Source organism: Dermochelys coriacea, chromosome 8, assembly GCF_009764565.3.
Source record: "Dermochelys coriacea isolate rDerCor1 chromosome 8, rDerCor1.pri.v4, whole genome shotgun sequence".
Taxonomy (NCBI): domain Eukaryota; kingdom Metazoa; phylum Chordata; order Testudines; family Dermochelyidae; genus Dermochelys; species Dermochelys coriacea.
This window is the reverse complement of record NC_050075.1, coordinates 78,688,735-78,708,725: the sequence shown is the minus strand read 5'-3', so window position 1 is coordinate 78,708,725 and position 19,991 is coordinate 78,688,735. Positions and strand designations below refer to the sequence as shown.

The 19,991-nt window shown below is 40.8% G+C and overlaps 1 protein-coding gene across 15 annotated transcripts in view; it reads right to left on the bottom strand.

Annotated features, from left to right (window-relative positions):
* Positions 1-13,192: 13,192 nt before the first annotated feature.
* Positions 13,193-19,991, bottom strand: part of ODF2L (outer dense fiber of sperm tails 2 like) — a 47,034-nt gene continuing 40,235 nt past the window's right edge. For all 15 annotated transcript variants that reach the window (XM_038414553.2, XM_038414560.2, XM_038414557.2 and 12 more), the window contains 2 exons: positions 18,522-18,647; positions 13,193-14,125 (listed from right to left, as the gene is read on the bottom strand). In XM_038414553.2, the coding sequence (XP_038270481.1) occupies positions 13,997-14,125; positions 18,522-18,647 (255 nt within the window). In that variant the 3' untranslated portion in view covers positions 13,193-13,996. The remainder of the gene's footprint in view (positions 14,126-18,521; positions 18,648-19,991) is intronic.

Sequence of the window (19,991 nt, the reverse complement as noted above, 5' to 3'; positions counted from 1 at the left end):
AAATTTAATCATGTCAACATAAATGTCAATATTGTTACTGGTACTGCTTGGTAGTACTCCACACACTAGGATTATGGTTAACACAAAGGGGATAAAATAATCTGATATTTTATTTAAGTAATTATGACATATTTTTGATATTTGATTTTGAAACAATTGCAGAGCCCTATAACTAAAAACAAAGAAAAATATAACTGCTATTTACAGTGGCTCAGATCACTTTAATGGAATGCTACAGATCTTGTAGGTATTTTCCTTTAAATATAATGATCATATTCAGATAGTAATTTATCTCAAAAATAATCTGTGTGAATGAATCTGCAAGAAAATAGACAGCCCTGTACTGGTGAATGGAACAACTTGTGTGCTTAAAGTTAAGCACATATATAAGTGACTACACGTTTGAGTCCCAAATTTGCTACACCCAAATTGGGCTTGAGTTAAATGTGGCCTCTTCTACTATACAAAAGTTAACTTCATAAAGAGAGATAGAGAAAGAGATGAAGAAAGGGGAAGAAGCTCAGTGAAAGCATTTCAACTGCTCTGGGTTCTGTTATGTTTTATGCTAATCATAAAAAGTATAGTGCAGTACATCACATTATAAATTACGAAAACCAAAAAAAAAAAAAATTAATGCATTAGGACCATTATAGAAAAGGTAGAAAAGTTTGGGATTTCTTTTAAGATTATTGAAAATTGGGCTTTAACCTGAAGAAAATAATTAAATGTAAGTAACGTATAGCTCATGTTTTACAATATACTGTATATGGATTTTCTTATATATACTGTATATAGGAAAAAAACCTAACCTGGAAGAACACCCTGTATTCTGAAAATAATCTGAAATGCCAACCTACCATTTTTGTACTTCAAAATGTTTTCAGTTTTGATAACCAGGCACGACTGTTAAAAATACATGAGGTTGTTAAAAATACATGTTTACTTTAGTAGTTTATAATTCAAAGGGGCACTTTAGTGGGTGGAGCTGTAAATTGGCAAGTGGATTGCTGCCACAGCGGAGTAAACTGCATCTCTGCAAGGATCTTTACTAAAATAGATGTGGTCACAGTGATAATTAAAAAGGGCTTGGCCTGAAAGAAGCTTTCGTGGGGAATGATTAAAGTTATGAAGGTGGTTGCTGGCTACAGAAAAACTACACTAAAAATTATATGGCATAGATTACCTTAAAAGGGTTAAATTAAGATGAAAAAGATACAAAGTATAACTGATAGGCCATGATTTCTATTTTTAGCAGAGCCAATGAAAGAAAGGGGCATTTGAAGTATTTATGCTAACAATAACTCAGAAGGCACAATTTTAGAGAAGAAATAGATAACTTGTGTTGTGAGAAGATGTGGTGAGATTGTGGGAAGGCAGGGCCGGCTCACAACATTTTTACCCCTGAGGCGGGGAGCTCAAATGACGCCCCCATGCCCACTCGCTTGGGCCAAAACTTTTAAAGGTCTCAATTCTGCCTTCTTCCTATTCTACTCCTCTCATGGTACTGCTCTGCTACCTACCCCAATAAAGGAGATCTAACTTAAAATGCCTTGTTCAAAAATTTTAAGTAACACTTAACTTTCAAACGCCTGAACAGCAAATGTAATTTTTCTTGTCTGCATAGTAAACACTGGCATTTTTAGCTGAATAATCAAAGTGGTGCTCTCCATGCTTTCTTGGTTGCAAAGATTTGAACTGCTTCCTCAAGGTCCACACTCTGGGACAGCTCATGCTCTATTGAGATGGTTGCAAGGCTTCTCCTGTGTCATTGTGGAGCGTAGATGTCTTTTTATTAACTTCAGCTTGGAGAAGCTGCGTTCTCCACTGGCAACTGTTACAGGAAGTGTCAGAAGTATGTGCAGAGCAACAAAAACATTTGGAAAGAGGGTGGTCATCTTATTTGTGCACATATATTCCAGAACAGCCTTTGGAATTGATCCTGCTGAAATGTATCTTGATAGGGCTTTCAGTTCATCACCTAAATCACTTGCATCAATATCGCGCATGTCATCATGTGTCAGCACTGTCTCTAGTGCCCTGCATTGCTGGTGTAGGTCTTCTTCAAGTATAGTGAGGAGTTTTGGAATATCATACAACATCCCAAATATACTTCTGTGTTACTTGAGCTGCATGAAACGTTCTTCAACTGACTGCATTGCACAATCTAGCACCTGCTTAAAGAATTCAACTTTGAATCATTGTTTGGGGTCTCTTATGGGATTATCCCATGCCTTGTAACCAAAATGTCTTCTTCTTTGGTGACTCGTGTATTCTTGAACGGGTGGGAAAATAGCTTCAGTGTGAAGTTCCTCTGCCAACTTCTATGCACTCTTCAGAATGTTTTGAAATCCCTCATCTGACCGGTAAGATTGTAGGTATGACTTTGCTTTGTCCAGTTGTTCCATTGCTCCAGATATATCAAGGTCAACACCTTGGAGTCTCTTGCTTACAACATTTATTTCAAACAGTATGTCATACCACAACACTAAGCCACAAAGAAATTTGAAGTTATGTATGTTTCTGGTGATTCCATTTCCCTCTGCCACTGTTCTCCCATGAACAGTTCCTCTCATAGCATTATCCTCCATAATGGCAACTATGGCATCATTTATCTTCCAAATTTGGTGTTTGATAGGCTTTATCGCCTCCACTCGACTTTCCCATTGTGTGGCACTCAGTGGTTTCAGTGACAGAGAGGATGTTCCCGGATGTAGCTTCAAAATTTGCCATCGATGAGTTGATGCAGAGAAAAATACATAGATGCTTTGAATTACATTTCAAACTTCAGCAGCCTCACTAGAAGCTGATGCTGCATCACTGACCACCAAGTTTAATGAATGAGAACTGCATGGGACAAAAAAAGCTCGAGGGTTTAACTCTCAGATCTGTGTCTGTGCTCCTCTGTTCTTTCCTCTCATGTTGGCATCATTATCATAGCCCTGACCTCTCATGTCAGCTATCACAATTCCCATATCTTCCAGCTTTTTAAGAAGCACATTTGTCATACCAGCTCCTATAGTATCATCAATGCCAATAAATTCTAGAAAATGCTCTCTGACAATCACCATTGCAGGGACATTTTCACTAGGTTCTGTTGTTGTCACAAAACGTGCCATTAAAATCATTTGTTCCGTATGGCTGATGTCAGGTGTGCAGTCCAGAATAACAGAGTACTATCTTGCTGACTTCAGATCTGCCACAATCTTCTGTTTGACTTTTGTTGTCAGTAACTGTCTGATCTCAATTTGAATTGTTTTTCCAAGGTAGTGGTGTGTGTACATTTCTTGGGTGGTGACTCTTCTGAGATGCTCCTGCAGTACAGCATCAAACTCAGCCATCAGCTCCACAATTTTAAGGAAGTTTCCACTGTTTGGCACATACAGTGGATCTGAAGTGCCACACAGTGCTAGATTTTGGGTAGCAAGCATTCTCACAATGGCAATGAGCCTTTTCAGAACATTTTGCCAGTAAAGAGACTCTGACGCAATCTTCTCTTGATGCGGATCATCTATGGTGGCCTTTAACCTTAGTCTCATCTCAAGCTCTTTCCACCAATAGAATGCTCTCTGGTGATTTGCTGCCTTCTCATGGCATGCCAGATTTCTAGCCAGATTTTTCCAGTCCTGTAGAACCTGTAGACTGGAAGAGTTTGCAACAAAAACAGTATGCAGCATTCTGGGTTTTTGAGTACATAAGCTATGGCCTCTCCACCTTGTCACCATTGGGGATTTCACTCCAGTAATGTGTTGGATGGAAACTTCTATTTTCATTGTCTTTGGGGAACATGAAGTTTTTCACTTGCTGTGGCCTATGCAGTACAAGGAAGTCCCTTAGGCTACTGCTCCAGTCCTGGATCATCTAGACTGAAAGAGCTAAACTCAGCAGCAGCTGTTTCTTCTGCCTCCATCACACTCTTCTTCTCCGATCTACACTTTTCTTCAGGAATGTGCATGGTTACACATTTGAGATGGAGATATGGATGCTGCAGTAGCTGCCAGGTCACCTGCACTCTGACTAATTGGAAAATCAGGCATCTCCTCACCACTCACATCCTCACTGGGGCCAGAAAGCTCACTGTGAACATTTGTGTCTATGTATCTCAGGAGAGCTCCTTCCTGCTTATATAGAAAAGCTTCCTTTGCTTTCTTTCTTTTTCTGAATGCTGCCCCAGAGGGGCATTTTCTTCTTTCACTCATGACTGCTGTTCTGTGCCAGCTATAGTGGCTCTCAACACTCAATTGAAAGGGACAAATAAACAGGCTGGTAGCAGGGCCTGAGTGAGGGAAGATATCAGAGTCTTAAGGGCCTAACTGGCTCCTACTACTTCAGTTGACTGCCTGTTCTCCTCAAGTGGGTTCAGGGAAGCAGCAGGAAACAGGAAGCTCTCTGAGAAGCTGGTGTTAAATCAGTCCAGGCTCCTGGGGGTGCTAGAGAGGTACATAAGAGGCTCCTCCTCCTCTCTCTCCCTGCAGCTCCTGCTGCTTTCTGTTATTCCCCCTCACCTTTTCTCCTGCCTGCCTGGGATGACTTTTGTGTCCTCTTTCCTCCAGCACAGCACTCCACCATCTCTGTGCATCTAGAGCAGAGAGAATACATATGCACCAGGAGCAGACACAATTTTCTACACTCTGGGTCCTAGTGGCGCCCCCCCACTGTCTGGCACCTGAGGCGGCTGCCTCAGTTCACCTCATGGTAAGGTCAGCCCTGTGGGAAGGTGTACACACCTGGAGGCATATTTTTACTATCACTTTTCAAATGAACCAGATCAGAGATTAATTGCTTTGTGTTAATTGCTTTGTACCAAGTATTTGGTACAGTTTAACCTTTGAAAATAATAAAATGTGTGGAAGGTCAACCTCAGAGTTCTGAGATTCTGGGGTGGATGGTTGGGGGAGAAAATACCTTTTATGCAATCAGAATGTCAAAAGGTATCAGATTTCTCTGGGCAGGAATAATTTATTCACCACCACTTAATAGGATGATATTCTTTTGAGCTACTTATAAGCGCCAAGAACCTTTGCAATGGGTCTCAAACCAGCCATGTGATGCTAAGATCCTGGGCTGCAAATTGTGAGTTCATTTTGGTGATGATGTAATCATTGCACCACTGATGGATACTCTGAAGCTTATCACTAAGTGATCATGCAGTTATGAGCTTTGGGATTAACCATGAACAAGAAAGTAAATATTCTAACCCAAAGTGCAAATCAGGATAGGTAGGGGGTTTACAATAAACATGCCCTCTGACTGCTGGAATTCCTTGCCAGAGAATGGTATCAATGGGGTTTATTTACCAGTATGGGCTCAGGGAGTGTGCAAGCTCCCTGTACCTGTGAGGGAAGCTCCATCAGCAGAAGCATTCTTCAGTGAAGCTTTAAACTGACTGGAGCTCCACAGGAGCCTCACCAATAAAAGCAGCCTGAAATCTGAGCTAAATCATTGCATCTACTCAGTGCTGTAGCCCAACCTCCTTCCCGTGTGGTTCTGCTTCTATTGTTGGTTGAACTGACTGGCTCTAGCTATCCCACCAGGGGAAGGGATATAGCTGACTTTCTACTGTTACGCTGCAGCCTGGATTCAGCTAGTGGAGTAAGTAAGGCACACAGTCTCTTCCAAGCCCTTCCTCCCACTCTGCCCACCTCTCACCAGTTACTTCACGGAGAAAGCAGGAGCTGTTTCCTTCCACATGTAGTCACGTCACCTTACTCATGCACCATCACTCCCCTGCTCAACCTGACCAAGACTATTTCAGCTCAGTCTCTGACAATTACATTTTTCTTTTCTTTTCTTAAGGGGTCATTTTAACCAATCAACTTGCCCCTTGACACCATTCTTTCTTGGCTTCTAACTTCCCTTGCTCCTTCTTATCCTCTTCCTCACACACTTTAAAATTAGGAACTAAGTATTAAGCACAACACAATAATTTGTTATTCCCTGAGCAACTGAGAAGAGAAATTAATGGATGTGACAGAGGTGTTGAATCTGTGCCTGATATCTGCCCAAGCAGTCTCTCCTTTCTATTGTACCTCCTATGATTATGGAGCAAAAGGCATCCAAAGAAAAGTGGGTTGCCCATCCCATCAAACATGAAAAGGGAATTGGGGGACTTTTTTCAAAAATCAACAGATTAATCCAGACCATTTGAAATGTTCTCCTTCTTCTAGATGTCCCACAAGAGATCATGCACAAGTTCTAAGGCAACAAATCGGTGGTTTCTTATCCAGGAAAGAGATTGTAGAGGGCAATATTAGACAGATGGCTCTATTAATAATTCTGAAATTATGCTAGATTCTAGCAGCTTCTCTTGCAACTCTTCACATTCCAAACAAAAGAAAGATGATGGGGAATGCCCTTTTGAAAAGGAAAGTCTTCAGGAGGAAGAGTATTTTCCATAGATATATAACTCTATGGGGGACTTCCAGAACAATCAGAAAACAGGAAATTGGAGACATTTATCTGCAAGTTCCCTTGTAGGGAAGACTCGGTAACAGGTGCCTTTGCAAAAAATTGCATATATGGGGACCAATTTCTTTCCTTTATTCCCTCTGCTGCAAAATGCAGTAGTGAAGATTTTAGTGGAAGTTATGGTGAATTGGATATTAGTAGTCCCTTTTAAAACTTATCTGGAGATCCAGATCTTGGTTTCAGGCACTAAGGAACTATGCAAGAGAATTGGGAAGGCTTGAGAGCTAGTAACATATCACATCAGGCTGATGACTCAGCTGTAAGGAACTCAGTGGAGATCATATCTCATATGTCTTCTATCAAGAAATTCCTTGAGGAGGCAGGTTTACAGAGGGAAGCTATTAAGTTTTCTATTATCTCTCTGGAAAGTTTCCATGAATAATCTTACAACAGAATTTAAAGCAGCTTTATGCCATGGATAGGAAACAAAGATAAAAGATCTTCTATCAACCCTAAACTACTAGTAATAGGCTATTTGGCAGACAGGATTAAAGAGGGTAGGGCCCCAAGTAGCCTTAAAATTTATGCTTCTGCTTTAAATTCTGTTTTTCCAGACATTAACAAATCTAAAGCATATTATATTATGAGCATCTTCTACTTCAAATCCTGACTTTCCCAAATACAATGAAAAATGAGGTACTGGTGCATTACTTTCCCTTTTATCAGAGATCAATAATTGCAAGACTAGTGCCTGAGTGCTTATTGGCTTCTTTTGGACTAGCAGACTCAAAACTCCACCTGGTTAGAATTTCAGAACCTTAATTAAGGGACACTGTGCATGGAAATGGAATTTTCCAGATAGAATGGATAAAATGCAACTTATTTCCCAACTTTACTGTGTCTAGATTGTTCTAGATAATTCTAAAAAAAACAGTTTAAATTTTATTGTGTTAACAAATATACACAGAAAGGTACAGAGTACTGAGGAAAGACTACTCTTCTGAATGACACTGTCCCTTTAATGGGCTGTTTCTCCTCCCAATCCCAAACAAATCTATCAGGTTGATTAGAGACACCTGGGTCCATGGATCACATATTAACAATCCTTGGATGGAAGCTACAGTGAAACATAATTTAAGAAAAAAAATCCCATTCATCATGTGGAGTTACTTGTACAAACATAGTGATTAAAAAACATGAATGTTTCAGTACTATCAAGAGCATAATGTAACAGGGTAAGCATCCTTGACCTTGATTTAGCAGGGAATTTAAGCGTGAAACAATAGTCCCAATGACATTGATGGGACAGCGGAACTACTCACATGCTCAAAGTTATGTACAGATTAAGTACCATGCTGAATCAGCCTTTAGGTTGTATTGGCACAAACTGTTTATAAGTCAGATGTCTCATCCAGAATATAAAATCCTATAGTATGCAGAATGAATGGCTTTGTATTAAAAATTAAAAAACTATAGTGAAATATATTTTTACTAGAGAAGCTTCTTAAAACAGAATGGTGTAGACCTGACCAATATTGCAGTCTTATTTTTCTCATCATTATACAGACAACACAAACTGTTTGTTTTCTTACATAGCTTAAATCTCTTGATCACTTTCTGCTGGATTAACTCATCTTTGAAAAGGATGTTCAAACTGACATGAAGAATGTCTGATCACTTTTGCTACTCTATGTGAGCTCAGAGAGGCAGAAAGGGAAGGTTCCCACTTGTTAAAGCTCCAACAAAAGAGTATTATAATAGACAGATATTCATGACCACAGTACCACTGAGCTCATATTGCTGCTTGACAATTCTTCTGTAACCTTTTATAACCACCACCAGAAAGAAGTTCGATAGAGCTGTAGTTGAACATGTAAAGATTTTTCTGGGGAAAAAAAAGTCAAAAGCTTATTTGAAAACTACGTGTGCACTTATGTTAGCAGCTTTGTCATGTGCCTCTAAAGATGAAAATGACAGTAAAAGGTACATATAACAACTTTCTAAAAGACCTGTTTGATAGAGATTTAAGATGTATATATAGGAAATGAAGAATCAGGTTCTCTCTAAAGAATGGTGTAGGCTCTGTTGTCATTTTCGTGTGTGTGTGTGTGTGTGCGCGCACGCAAATAAAATAATTTAAAGGATAAGAGACCCCAAACTCCATCAGTTCAACATAGCTCTGCTAAGGAAATCTGCAGTGTAACAGACTGCTTTCTATACAGTAAAATAAACACAAATAATTAAATTGGCAGTATTAACAATGTTGCTAAAATATCTGCAGAATCTGGTGTGAATTTTAAGTACTTAACTAGTTAGAAAAAATAAAAGAAATCAGTCTCTTTCTTCATAAAAGGAATAAGCCCAGTTGAGAAAGAAAACGAATTATGCTTGGGGCTAGCTACCCTATTTCAACGGTGGGGGGAAAAACCCAACCATTCTGAACAGCCACAAAATGTCATCACGATCAGGAAAACAGTTGTCATTGCAAGAGGGACTTCAGACTCCAAAATGGTCCTGTCGGAAGACTCTGGAATTGCGAAGATTATAAAGTGAATTTTAAAAACATACAGCTTTCTTTTCATAAATTGAGTTAGATCAAATTTACTGAGCCAAGTCCTAAGTTTCTTCTATCTACAGTAACCTATCTAAGCGGTTATACCGAACTCCTCAAGTTAAGCACTATAAATTAATTTTGCCTGAGTATAGACAGGATTCAGCTCACTGGGATGCAAATGGGAAGGTTATGTCAGAAGGACACTATGCTGCATATTTGTAGAACCAGTGATAAGCCATCTTGCACGCTGAAGGTTTCCTCCTGCTTAAGAAAGAACCAGCAGCTCTGTTGATGGGTTGGAACCAAGGTACTAAACCCAGTGTTTGTATGATTTGATTTGTTATATGGTCAAGAGTGTCCTTAAAAGCTGCTTATAGAATGAAGTTTTCTTCCACAGTGCATTGGTGGTGGCTGCATATCATGAGGTTGAGTACAATATATTACATAAGCATGACATCATTTCAGTGACATAGATGTCAACTTTGCCACTAGCAGTATGAGGAAAAAAGCCAATGTATGTGCCTCATAATAAGAGAGCTATAAATAAAGAGAAGATATCTGAATTTTGTAATGTGAAAATAAAGATCACTAGCTGCTGTGTATGCTGAAAAACAAGGAGACACCAAGCCATAAAGGTACCTTCTAAACTACAAGATGTAGACAGGTTAATGGTAACACATAGCTAATGCTTCATAAAGAAATAAAATCCTTTTTGGGTTGCTATCCCCTCGGGAGCTCGGGATGTTCCCTTTCAGTGTGGAGGCAGTATGCACTTACGACTCAGCAAGACACAAGACGTATGTGATCTAGCGGTATTATCCAGTTGGATCCAGCAGTAGTTTAAACCATTTGGAAGCAATAAAAGAGCACAATCAAGAACTGTGCCATCTTATTTTCAAAAAAGGGCAGATTTGGGGAACATTCTGATGGCTGGAAATGTACCATATGCATCCTAACATCTCTGAACACTCCCCATTTGTCCATATTTTCCTGTAAATAAAATGATCAGAATTGAACATTATATTCTGGGTGTGCTACACTGGAGTCATACAGACCTTTCATTTCCTGGGTTGTTGTTCCTTTATGTATGCAGCCTAAAACTGCGTTGGCCTTTGTTGCTCTCATTTGACATTACAGACTAGGTCTGACTTGCTGTCACTATCACCAATAAATTTCTCCTACTGAATATCTGTTTATCCAGATGTATTAGTTCAACCATGCAGAAAGTTACTCACTTGTCTGGGGTTAGTAATTTTTTGACAGGCAAGTTATCAACATTAAGATAGGTGAATATACTTTGTTCTTCTGTGTAGTAAATATAGAGATTGTCTGCAGCCTGCCAATTCACAATCCCATAATATCTCTGAGGCAACTACATATATTTTGATCTGTCTTTTAATACCATTTAGCAGTTGGAAGTAAGGAGGAAGGATCTAGCACCATGTGATCAACCAGCTCTCTGCAGACCACATAAAGTGCTCCACAGAACACAATTTAAGAACCTCTGACCTGCAAGGCATAACATACATACATGCCGGCTGACTTTTATACTTTCAGATTTTCCAAGTGTTACCTTATGGTTCCTGTTCTTTGTGAACAGTTATTTTTACAAGGATTTCCTCATTTTTGCAGTTAAAACTTACTTTATTTTTTGTAATTGAATACAGATTTAAACAAGGAGTTCAGTACCTTAGGTATTTGAGTCAACACTGGACAGTGATCCTCCTCCTACTTACTAATGGGCCTATATTTTCCTCCTCTAGTATTTTTCCTCCTGATGTGTTTATAAAAGATGTTATTCTCTTTGCTTAGCATTAACATATCCTAGCCTTCAAGTAAATAATACTTAAGCACAGTCAGAGTATCGTCTGGTAATATAGTAGCCTCAGCCAAACTCATAGTGCTTTCTAGTTGCAGCTACCTATAGTAGGAGCATCCAAGTAAAAGGTGAATAGCTACTGTCTCTTAAGCTTCAATCCTGTAAATACTTACATGTAAGTAACTTTATACAAAAACAATGGTCCCACAGACTCAATCTTGCACAAGCTTAACTTGACGTATATAAGTAATTCCATTGGCTTCAACACAAAGTTAAGTGCATGCATAAGAATTTGAAAGATAAGGGCCTTAGTGATTCCATAATTTCTTTTCTCAGTTCATAAGATATATTTTTCTAACTGCCAGCGCAGCAACCTCAACCTGATATCTCAGTGGCATAGTGTTTTCTGAGCAGTGCATCACCATCTATCAGCCTGAAACAACTGAGGTGTATTATACTCATGGGATACTTGAAGCATACAGAGAATGTGTACTACATTGAGGTAAAGATTCTGCCTCTGAAACTGTCACCAATTCCACTAATCCACGTAGACAGCTATGGGAGGTAAGGTATAGCTGTGGATAGAGCTCTTCACGAATACAAAAATGTGAATCCGCATCCGATCCACATCCACCAGGATCAACCCGCGATCCGACCCACAATCCGCTAGCCAACTTTTACCTCTATCCGCATCCACAAGCGGTCTCAAGGGGGGGGGAAGGAGTGAGATGAGCTGGGGGGCGGGGACAGTCTTGCAGGGAAGTGGCAGCATGAGGATAGGGACTGGGGGTAAGGGGCGGTGCAGAGGTGGGGTCTTGAGGAGAAGGGGCTGTGTGGAGGGGGGGGCCGAGCTGCTGGATGGTGAGCGGATGCTGGAGAGCCCCAATTCCGAACTGCTGCCCAGCCCCAGCCACTGGCTGTTGGCCACCAGCCCAGAGCATATTGCACCCCCCTGGGTGCCCGAGCCGGATGCCACAGGACAGGCGCCTGTAGGTTAAGCAGATGGTCCAATTTTATAGGGACAGTTCTGATATTCAGGGCTTTTTCTTATATAGACATCTATTACCCTACACACTCTGTCCTAATTTTTCATACTTGCTAGCTGGTCACTCTAAGTGCTGCTATGTGACAAAAAGGCACCAGAGTCCAGCTGCTGCTGCTCAACATGTACTTGCCAGGTATGGGGCCTGCCGCCTCAGGCGACATGAGGGCAGGACGTGGCCCAGGAGGCCCCTGCTTAGATTCCCCACCCTGGACATGCGTGGGCTCCCACGTCTTCTCACCTGCTCCTGCTTCTCCTGTGGCGCTGACTTTCATCCCGCCACTCCCCGAGCCGTCAGCCAGGCTCCTTGGTCTCTCCTTCATGGTCTCTCCATCCCCTGCCAGGCACTGACTCTCCCCCTTTCCCCTCTCACGCTTCCAGCCCAGGTAGCATATTTTTTATCCCTATTTAAAGTGCTCTGGGCTCTGTCGGAAATCCGATGACCCTTTCCTGGACGTATTTCTTGGCTTAATAGCTCCTGCTGGGTGGGGGAGGGAGGGGTCGCTGCCCCTGCCATGAAGGGGACCGGGCTGCATTTTATAAGCCGCTCAGCAGGCACTGAGAAGAAGCAAAGTGTCTCCAAACCGGTTTGGGACTTGGCCAGGCGCAGCTCAGCTTGGCTCAGCCCTGTGCAAACGCGTATCTGTCTCCACTCCAGATCCAGAGAGCCCTGTAAGGTTGCATCTGCATCTGCTCCACTATCTGCAAAAATGGTCTATGGATATGAAGCAGATAGCCGTGTATTTGCAGGGCTCTAATTATTGCATTAAGGTAAAGACAAAAAGGTTCAGGTTTTTCTAATTTCCTGGATAGCAGAGGATAGGTTAAAAGCAATTGATTGGAAATTCTTAAACCATTTATCAAATAAGAAGCCTACATTTACTACAGTGACCTTCATGTGGTTTAAGTGGACGCTGCTAGGCTTTTAAAAGTAAACTTGGTACTGGATTCAAGGTCTTACTTCTGCATATCTTGATGTTTCTTCATTCATGATTTTTTTTTAAAAAGTTATGATGGTTCAGTATCACTAAACAGGTAAATTCTGAATGGTGGAGGAAAATGTTAAACCTTATCAAAAGAATATTTAGCGTTAGTTTTTTAAGGCAGGCAACCAAAACGTTGTAATAGAAAGTACTGTGCTAGTGATACAATAATCAAATATACTTAAATCGTTTTCTTTAAAAAAAAAAAAAAAAGCATGTAGAATGTAAGCCAACAGAATACTACTTCATAGACCATTAGCTTGTTTATATGGATACCTAATTGCAAAATAAAAAAGAAACACTGATGCACCAATAAATATTTCATTGCTAGTAGTTTGTTATATATTGAGAAAAGATTATAGTTAAAAACATGTGCATGTAAAACAAAATAAGAAACATCAGTTTATTTTTTATATAAAAAGGACATTTATAGGATATATAATATACATTTAAAATTTATATATTGAGATGTTTAGATGTTGTCTGAAACTGTTATCCTTTAAAAACAGTATCACAATTCTGTAAGAATATTTTATATTATTGCTATAGAAAACCAATTTACATAATCAGAATTTTCCTTCATTCTGGACCCAGTTCAGCTAGGTACTTAGGCATGCTGTTTATTTTAGGCACACGAGTGATCCCATTGACTTCAAATGAATTACTTATGTGCTTAAAATTAGGGATATTCTTAAATACCTTGTTGAATTGGGGCCATTATCAGGAGGATTGTCACCACATTTAGTGCCTCCATATAATAATCTGAATCGATTTTCTTTCAATTATAAATTACACTTACAAAATAGTAAGAATAGTATTTCTATTACTGTCATGGTAGCTGGAATGCAAATTGAATCCAGTGAGATTTTTACAGCAGCGGAAGTACAGTGAACAACAGGAAAGCATATCTGTTGTGGAGACTGCGCAGTTTTTCCTTCACTATTGTTCCAGAAATGCAGATTAGTAATGCCATGTAAACATTCAGAACATGATCAGACAGACAGTGTATATACTTCAGGGTAGGCTCAATTCTGAAAAACTTGGGAGTGAAAGTTTTGCTATGAAGCCCTAATGACACAGGGTTCAATCCAGCAAAGTGTCCTCAACTTCCATTGACTTCACTGAGAGTTAAGGACACCCAATAAGGACAGAATCTTGTAAAGTGCTATTTAAAGTATTCTAAATTAAAGAAATCAGCCAAACGTTGTTATATATGAGTTTTTCAAGAACTGTACATAATTGTGGATGCGGTGGTTCTGGTTTTCTGATTTTTGTAGATGGTGCTCCAATTCTTTCAAACATACTTCCTGATGTTTCTCACGCTAAAGAAAAAAAGAGAGAAAGGGGATGCAAGTTAGAAATAAAATACAAAATAAAAATACAATAAGACTAGTACTTCAAGTTTATAACCCTGTCTGTCATGGCTAAAATTTTAGGCAAACTCCACACAAACGCAAGACCTTCAGAATGATTCCAAAAGCTTGAACCTATAAATTATGTCTCCTGAGCCAAAATTGATCTGTTTGTATAACTTTATACTCTTAAAAAAAAGGACATTAGTCCTGGGATATCCTTTACAGCAACTGTCAAATGTTTTGCATTTCCATCATTAAACATTTGTGGCACCTTAATTCCAAAACAAACTCAAAACTCGCATGCTTATTTTTTTTTAATGAGAACATCTGTTACTGATCTTTATTTTAAAGGGTAACATAGGCATTAAAGGGTGAATGATAACACCATTTACTTGTTTATTAGATCCATACACGATAAATCACAGATTATTGTTTATGTAACAAATTATCATTTTTTGGATTTTCTTTTATGCCTATCACAACACAATTTCAGATGCGAGTTACTTAAAACAAACATTTTTCTTAAATTTGTTAGTCAATTATAACATTTAGATTTAATTCTAAAATTAGATGAAATAATCAGGTTAAAATGAACTTTAAAGAAAAAATTACCTTCTTGAGCCCTGCCCTGTTTCCAGCATCATTTTAACAGGATTAGAACAATTTGATTTTTGTTTTTCCTTTCCATATGTATTCCCCATTTTATGGATATGTAACTGGAGAAGGTGAACAATGTATACGTTTTGTGTTTGTTCAGAATAAACCTCCCCTCAGGCATAAATAATTCTCTTTTCATATTTATTTTGAACTGACGCCTAAATACTTCTAGAATGAAAACCATTGAAACTCTAAACTCTTACAGATGCTAGCCTACAAAAAGGAAGAGGTAGTGTAATGGGGTTCACACTGCACCCCTCTAGATTCAGCCTCTTGGCCCCTTGCCTCCGTGAATCAGGGACACTTCAGTCTGGTGCAACACCTGTGTTCTTTGTTTGTGATCAGTTTCCCACCACCAGTTTCCAACTATATAAAGGTTTTACAATTGCTTGGCCTACTACAGGCCTTGCCAGCAACAGACTAGGAAGCTCCTACTCCCTCTGAGCCTGACCTCCCATTTAATCTCCTCTCCACCCCCTTTTCTCTCACTTCCTTCCAGCCTTATAGCTCCTGCTGATGAGGCTGGCAGGTGTGGTCAGTTATCAGGCAAACATAGGGAGGTTCTCCCAGCCCCAATCAGGGAGAATGTATTAGGGCTGTAGTGGCAGGAGCTGATTAAGGGCTTCTGTGGCAGCACCCTGCCACAGGCAGAAAAGGGTGTCAGCAGAGTGAGGCTGACACCAAGACCAACACCGAGAGACAGAGATGCTGTGCAGGGCAGGCTGCTTCTCCCTGCCAGGGATGGAGTTAGCTGGGCTGATTTGTATTTGTACCTTAAACTTTCCTTGGCAGCCTTTGTAAGTAAGACTCATGAGTGTAGATCTTTTATTGTTTCTACCCTGTATTCTAGTGCTTTGTACTTTTGAGGAACAATCAAATAATGCTTCATTTGGAAGACACTTTCTATGTCACTGCAAACTTACATTGCTACAGACCCCTGAAGGAAACCTCTTACAGGTACCAAAAGCGAGTTGGGCCTGTGTCATTACTATGCTTGGTAAAAAGGGGTTGCAGCCCAGAGATCCAGTTTAAGAATTGTTGGACCGAGTGGCTCTACCTGGAGCGAGGTGCAGAAAGCCAGACCTGTCACCTAAAGGGTATATTTGAGAGGAACTAAAATAAGTTAAAGGCACAGCTTGCCCTGTAGCCATGACAGGATTAGCAGCTTCCACAGAAAAATCTTAAACTCTCAAGAATCCAGCCCTCAAAGAGCCAGCAAAAAGTCAACATTATTCTGGGGGGGAATTCTGGGCCACTGCGCATGCACAGAATTCATGTACCAAACAGATTTCTTTGTTTCCATGCAGAAAAATGACTTCTGATAGGGAAGCCGCAAGAACAGTCATGCACCCCTCCCCAGCAGCCCAGGTGTGTCATTTAGAGTGCCTGGAGCAGCTGGCGGAGAGGTAAATCGCTGCTGGGAGGGGGTACATTGGCTCCTACCAAAACCGGGCTCAGCTGCTAGTCTTGGCTGGGCTGGGCGAGGACAGGACTTACTCTTCCTCCCCAGGAGAAGCCATGTCCAGGTCAGACAGGAGCCTCCCCCAGCTACAGAAAGCTCCACCCTCTGGCTTCCTGCCCCCATCACTCCTCAGCCATGGGGGGGAGGGGTGATTGGATGCATGGGAGTTGCGTGGATGGGGGAGCAGCTCCTTGTACAAACCCCCCCATACCCAGATTTCCCTGCCAAGCTCCACCCTCCCCTACTTGGCTCACCTACCGAGCCCCTCCTCCCTGGCTCCGGACTCCCACCCCTTGCACCCAGACCCCCCCCCAACTGAGATCCCTCTACACTTGAACCCCACCTTGATGAATCTGCAAGTGCTTGAAACCTTTGAAAATCAGGGCACTTATTTAGATTCCTGTATAAGGCTATGGGTGTCTAACTTTAAGCACTCAAGTTTGAAAATGTTGGCACAGATTCCTGGTAAGATCAGATTCTTTTACCAGCTCAGAAATACAAATTGGTAACAAGTCCATACCTACTTAGTGAAGTGGATAAATGTTTGTGTGTAGGTGAGACTTTAGAATAAGGAGCAGCCCTAAAGGAGGTCACTAAGGGGTTTTAGCAGATTAGACAATCCTGCACTAATGTAGGAAGATGGATTAAGTATCCTAGAGATCTTTTCCTAACCTGTCATCTATAATTCTGTGCACAAAATATGCAGTCTGATAGCTTTATGCTTAACTGAATTATGTGAACTGACTTTCTGCCCCAAACTATGTACAAATTCATTTAGAAACATTCATATATTTAAAATACTTTAGCATATATGTAGAGATTAAATTAACTAAGCAGTTTATGATCAGTGTCAGTAAAGACCCCACCACACGATCCATTGTCTACAGCCAAGCTCTAAGATACAACCGCATTTGCTCCAACCCCTCAGACAGAGACAAACACCTACAAGATCTCTATCAAGCATTCTTACAACTACAATACCCACCCGCTGAAGTGAAGAAACAAATTGAGAGCCAGAAGAGTACCCAGAAGTCACCTACTACAGGACAGGCCCAACAAAGAAAACAACAGAACGCCACTAGCCATCACCTTCAGCCCCCAACTAAAACCTCTCCAGCACATCAAAGATCTACAACCATGGGGGGGGGGGAGAAGAGGGATAGCTCAGTGGTTTGAGCATTGGCCTGCTAAACCTAGGGTTGCGAGTTCAATCCTTAAGGGGGCCATTTAGGGCTCTGGGCCAAAAACTGGAGATTGAGCAGGGGGTTGGACTAGATGACCTCCTGAGGTCCCTTCCAACCCTAATGTTCTATGATTTTATCCTGAAGGACGATCCCTCACTCTCACAGATCTTGGGAGACAGGCCAGTCCTGGCTTACAGACAGCCCCCCAACCTGAAGCAAATACTCACCAGCAACCACATACCACACAACAAAAACACTAACCCAGGAACCTATCCTTGCAACAAAGACAGTTGTCAACTCTGTCCACATATCTACTGAAGGGACACCATCATAGGATTAATCACATCAACCACACTATCAGAGGCTCATTCATCTACACATCTACCAATGTGATATGTGCCAGCAATGCCCCTCTGCCATGTACATTGGCCAAACAGGACAGTCTCTACCCAAAAGAATAAATGGACACAAATCAGATGTCAAGAATTATAACATTCAAAAACCAGTGGGAGAACTCTTCAACTTCCCTGGACACTCAATTACAGACCTAAAACTCACAGTTATTCAACAAAAAAACCTTCAAAAACAGACTCCAACGAGAAACAGCAGAACTGGAATTAATCTGCAAATTGGACACCATTAAATTAGGCTTGAATAAAGACTGGGAGTGGATGAGTCATTACACTAACTAAACTATTTCCCCATGCTAACTTTCCCCCTACTGTTACTCATACCTTCTTGTCCACCGTTTGAAATGGCCATCCTGATCATCACTACAAAAGTTATTTTTCTCCTGCTGATAATAGCCCACCTTAATTGATTGGTATCGTTAAGAGTTGGTATGGCAACCCCCATTTTTTCATCTTATATCTATATCTATATCTTCCTACTGTATTTTCCACTGCATGCATCTGATGAAGTAGATTTTGGCCCACAAAAGCTTATGTTCAAATAAATTTGTTAGTCTCTAAGGTGCCACAAGTACTCCTCATTCTTTCTGCTGATACAGACTAACACGGCTACCACTCTCAAACCTGTCAGTAAAGAGATAGATACTCACATTGTTTAATTTGCAGACAAGTCGCTTTTGCTCCTCTCGTGTCTCTCTCAATTCAGTTTCCAGAGCCAATATTTTTGTCTGAAGAGCTCTCTCCTTGGATGAATTTTTTTCCACCTCTTCAGATTCCTGTGATGTAACGAAAGAACAAAAAGCTATACACACCTCTACCCTAATAAAACGCAACCCAATATAACACAAATTCAGATCTAACGCGGTAAAGCAGCGCTTTGGGGGGTGGGTCTGTGCGCTCCGGCAGATCAGCGCATCTGGCTCCGACACGCTGCTCTAAACGGTGTGTTAAGGGTGCTGGGCTGGAGCTGACGGGTTGGATAAGGGGCAGAGGGTCTCGGGGGGTGGTAAGGGGACAGGGAGCAGGTGGGGGTTGGATGGTTCGGAGGTTCTGGGGGTGAGGCAGTCGAGGGACAGTGAACGGGGGGCATTGGATAGGATGTGGGAGTCCCAAGGGGCCTGTCAGGGGACAAGGAGCCGGGAGGTTGGATGGGTTGGGGGTTCTGAGGGGTCAGTCAGGGTGGGAAGTGACTTAATGGAAATGCTTGAGGCCAAAGCATGTTCAATATAACGTGGTTTCACCTATAACGTGGTAAGATTTTTTGGCTCCCGAGGACCATGTTATATCGAGGTAGAGATGTAGTTACATATAAACCTGCATTTGAAGCCCAAAAAAAATAATTTTAAACCATTTTATGCTATAATTGATAGCCTCTTCCATATTTGCTGGTTATAATCCTCCCTCTATTCCCCACCAATTATCTTGAGCACACATGGAATACATTCTGATTTAAAATGAAATAAGTTGTCTCAAAGGAAAATACTGTCTGAATGATTAATGGGGGGAGAAAAAAAAGTCTGACTCATCTGTGAATCTGTCCTGAACTGAGACTTATTCAGAATATGTCAGTATTACTAGAATATGAGAACAATCATACAATTGTAGGTTCTACTTTACTTATAGTTAATTTAATGGGGACATTATCACTTCAGATATATATTTCTTGATTGTACTGCAATAGTTACTTGTGATGCAAGTTCCAACACTTCACCTATTTGTTTTATTGCTTGAAATCTATCTTTTCTGTTCATGACCACACAAAAAAACTTGTACATTTTGAGTGTGGAAAGCCCTCTTCTGACATTAGAAAGGCTCAGTATCAAAGTCCTAGTGGGCTACCCATTCAAAAGGGAAATGAAAAAAGGCAAGCTGAAGCTTTTGATCAGACACTGTCACTTCTGCATATTTAAATATTGGATGGTTGAAGCTCTTCATGTTGTTTGAAGGAAAGAATTCCTTTGTATAAAGATGGACAAAATCCCGGCCCCATCGAAGTCAATGGGAGTTTTGCCGTCAGTTTCAAGAGGGTTAGGAAATCCAGAGTTCTTTGTATTTATTCAGGCAAAACTCCCATTGACCTATTTTTCCACATGGTCCCCTACATATGGAATGATCTACCT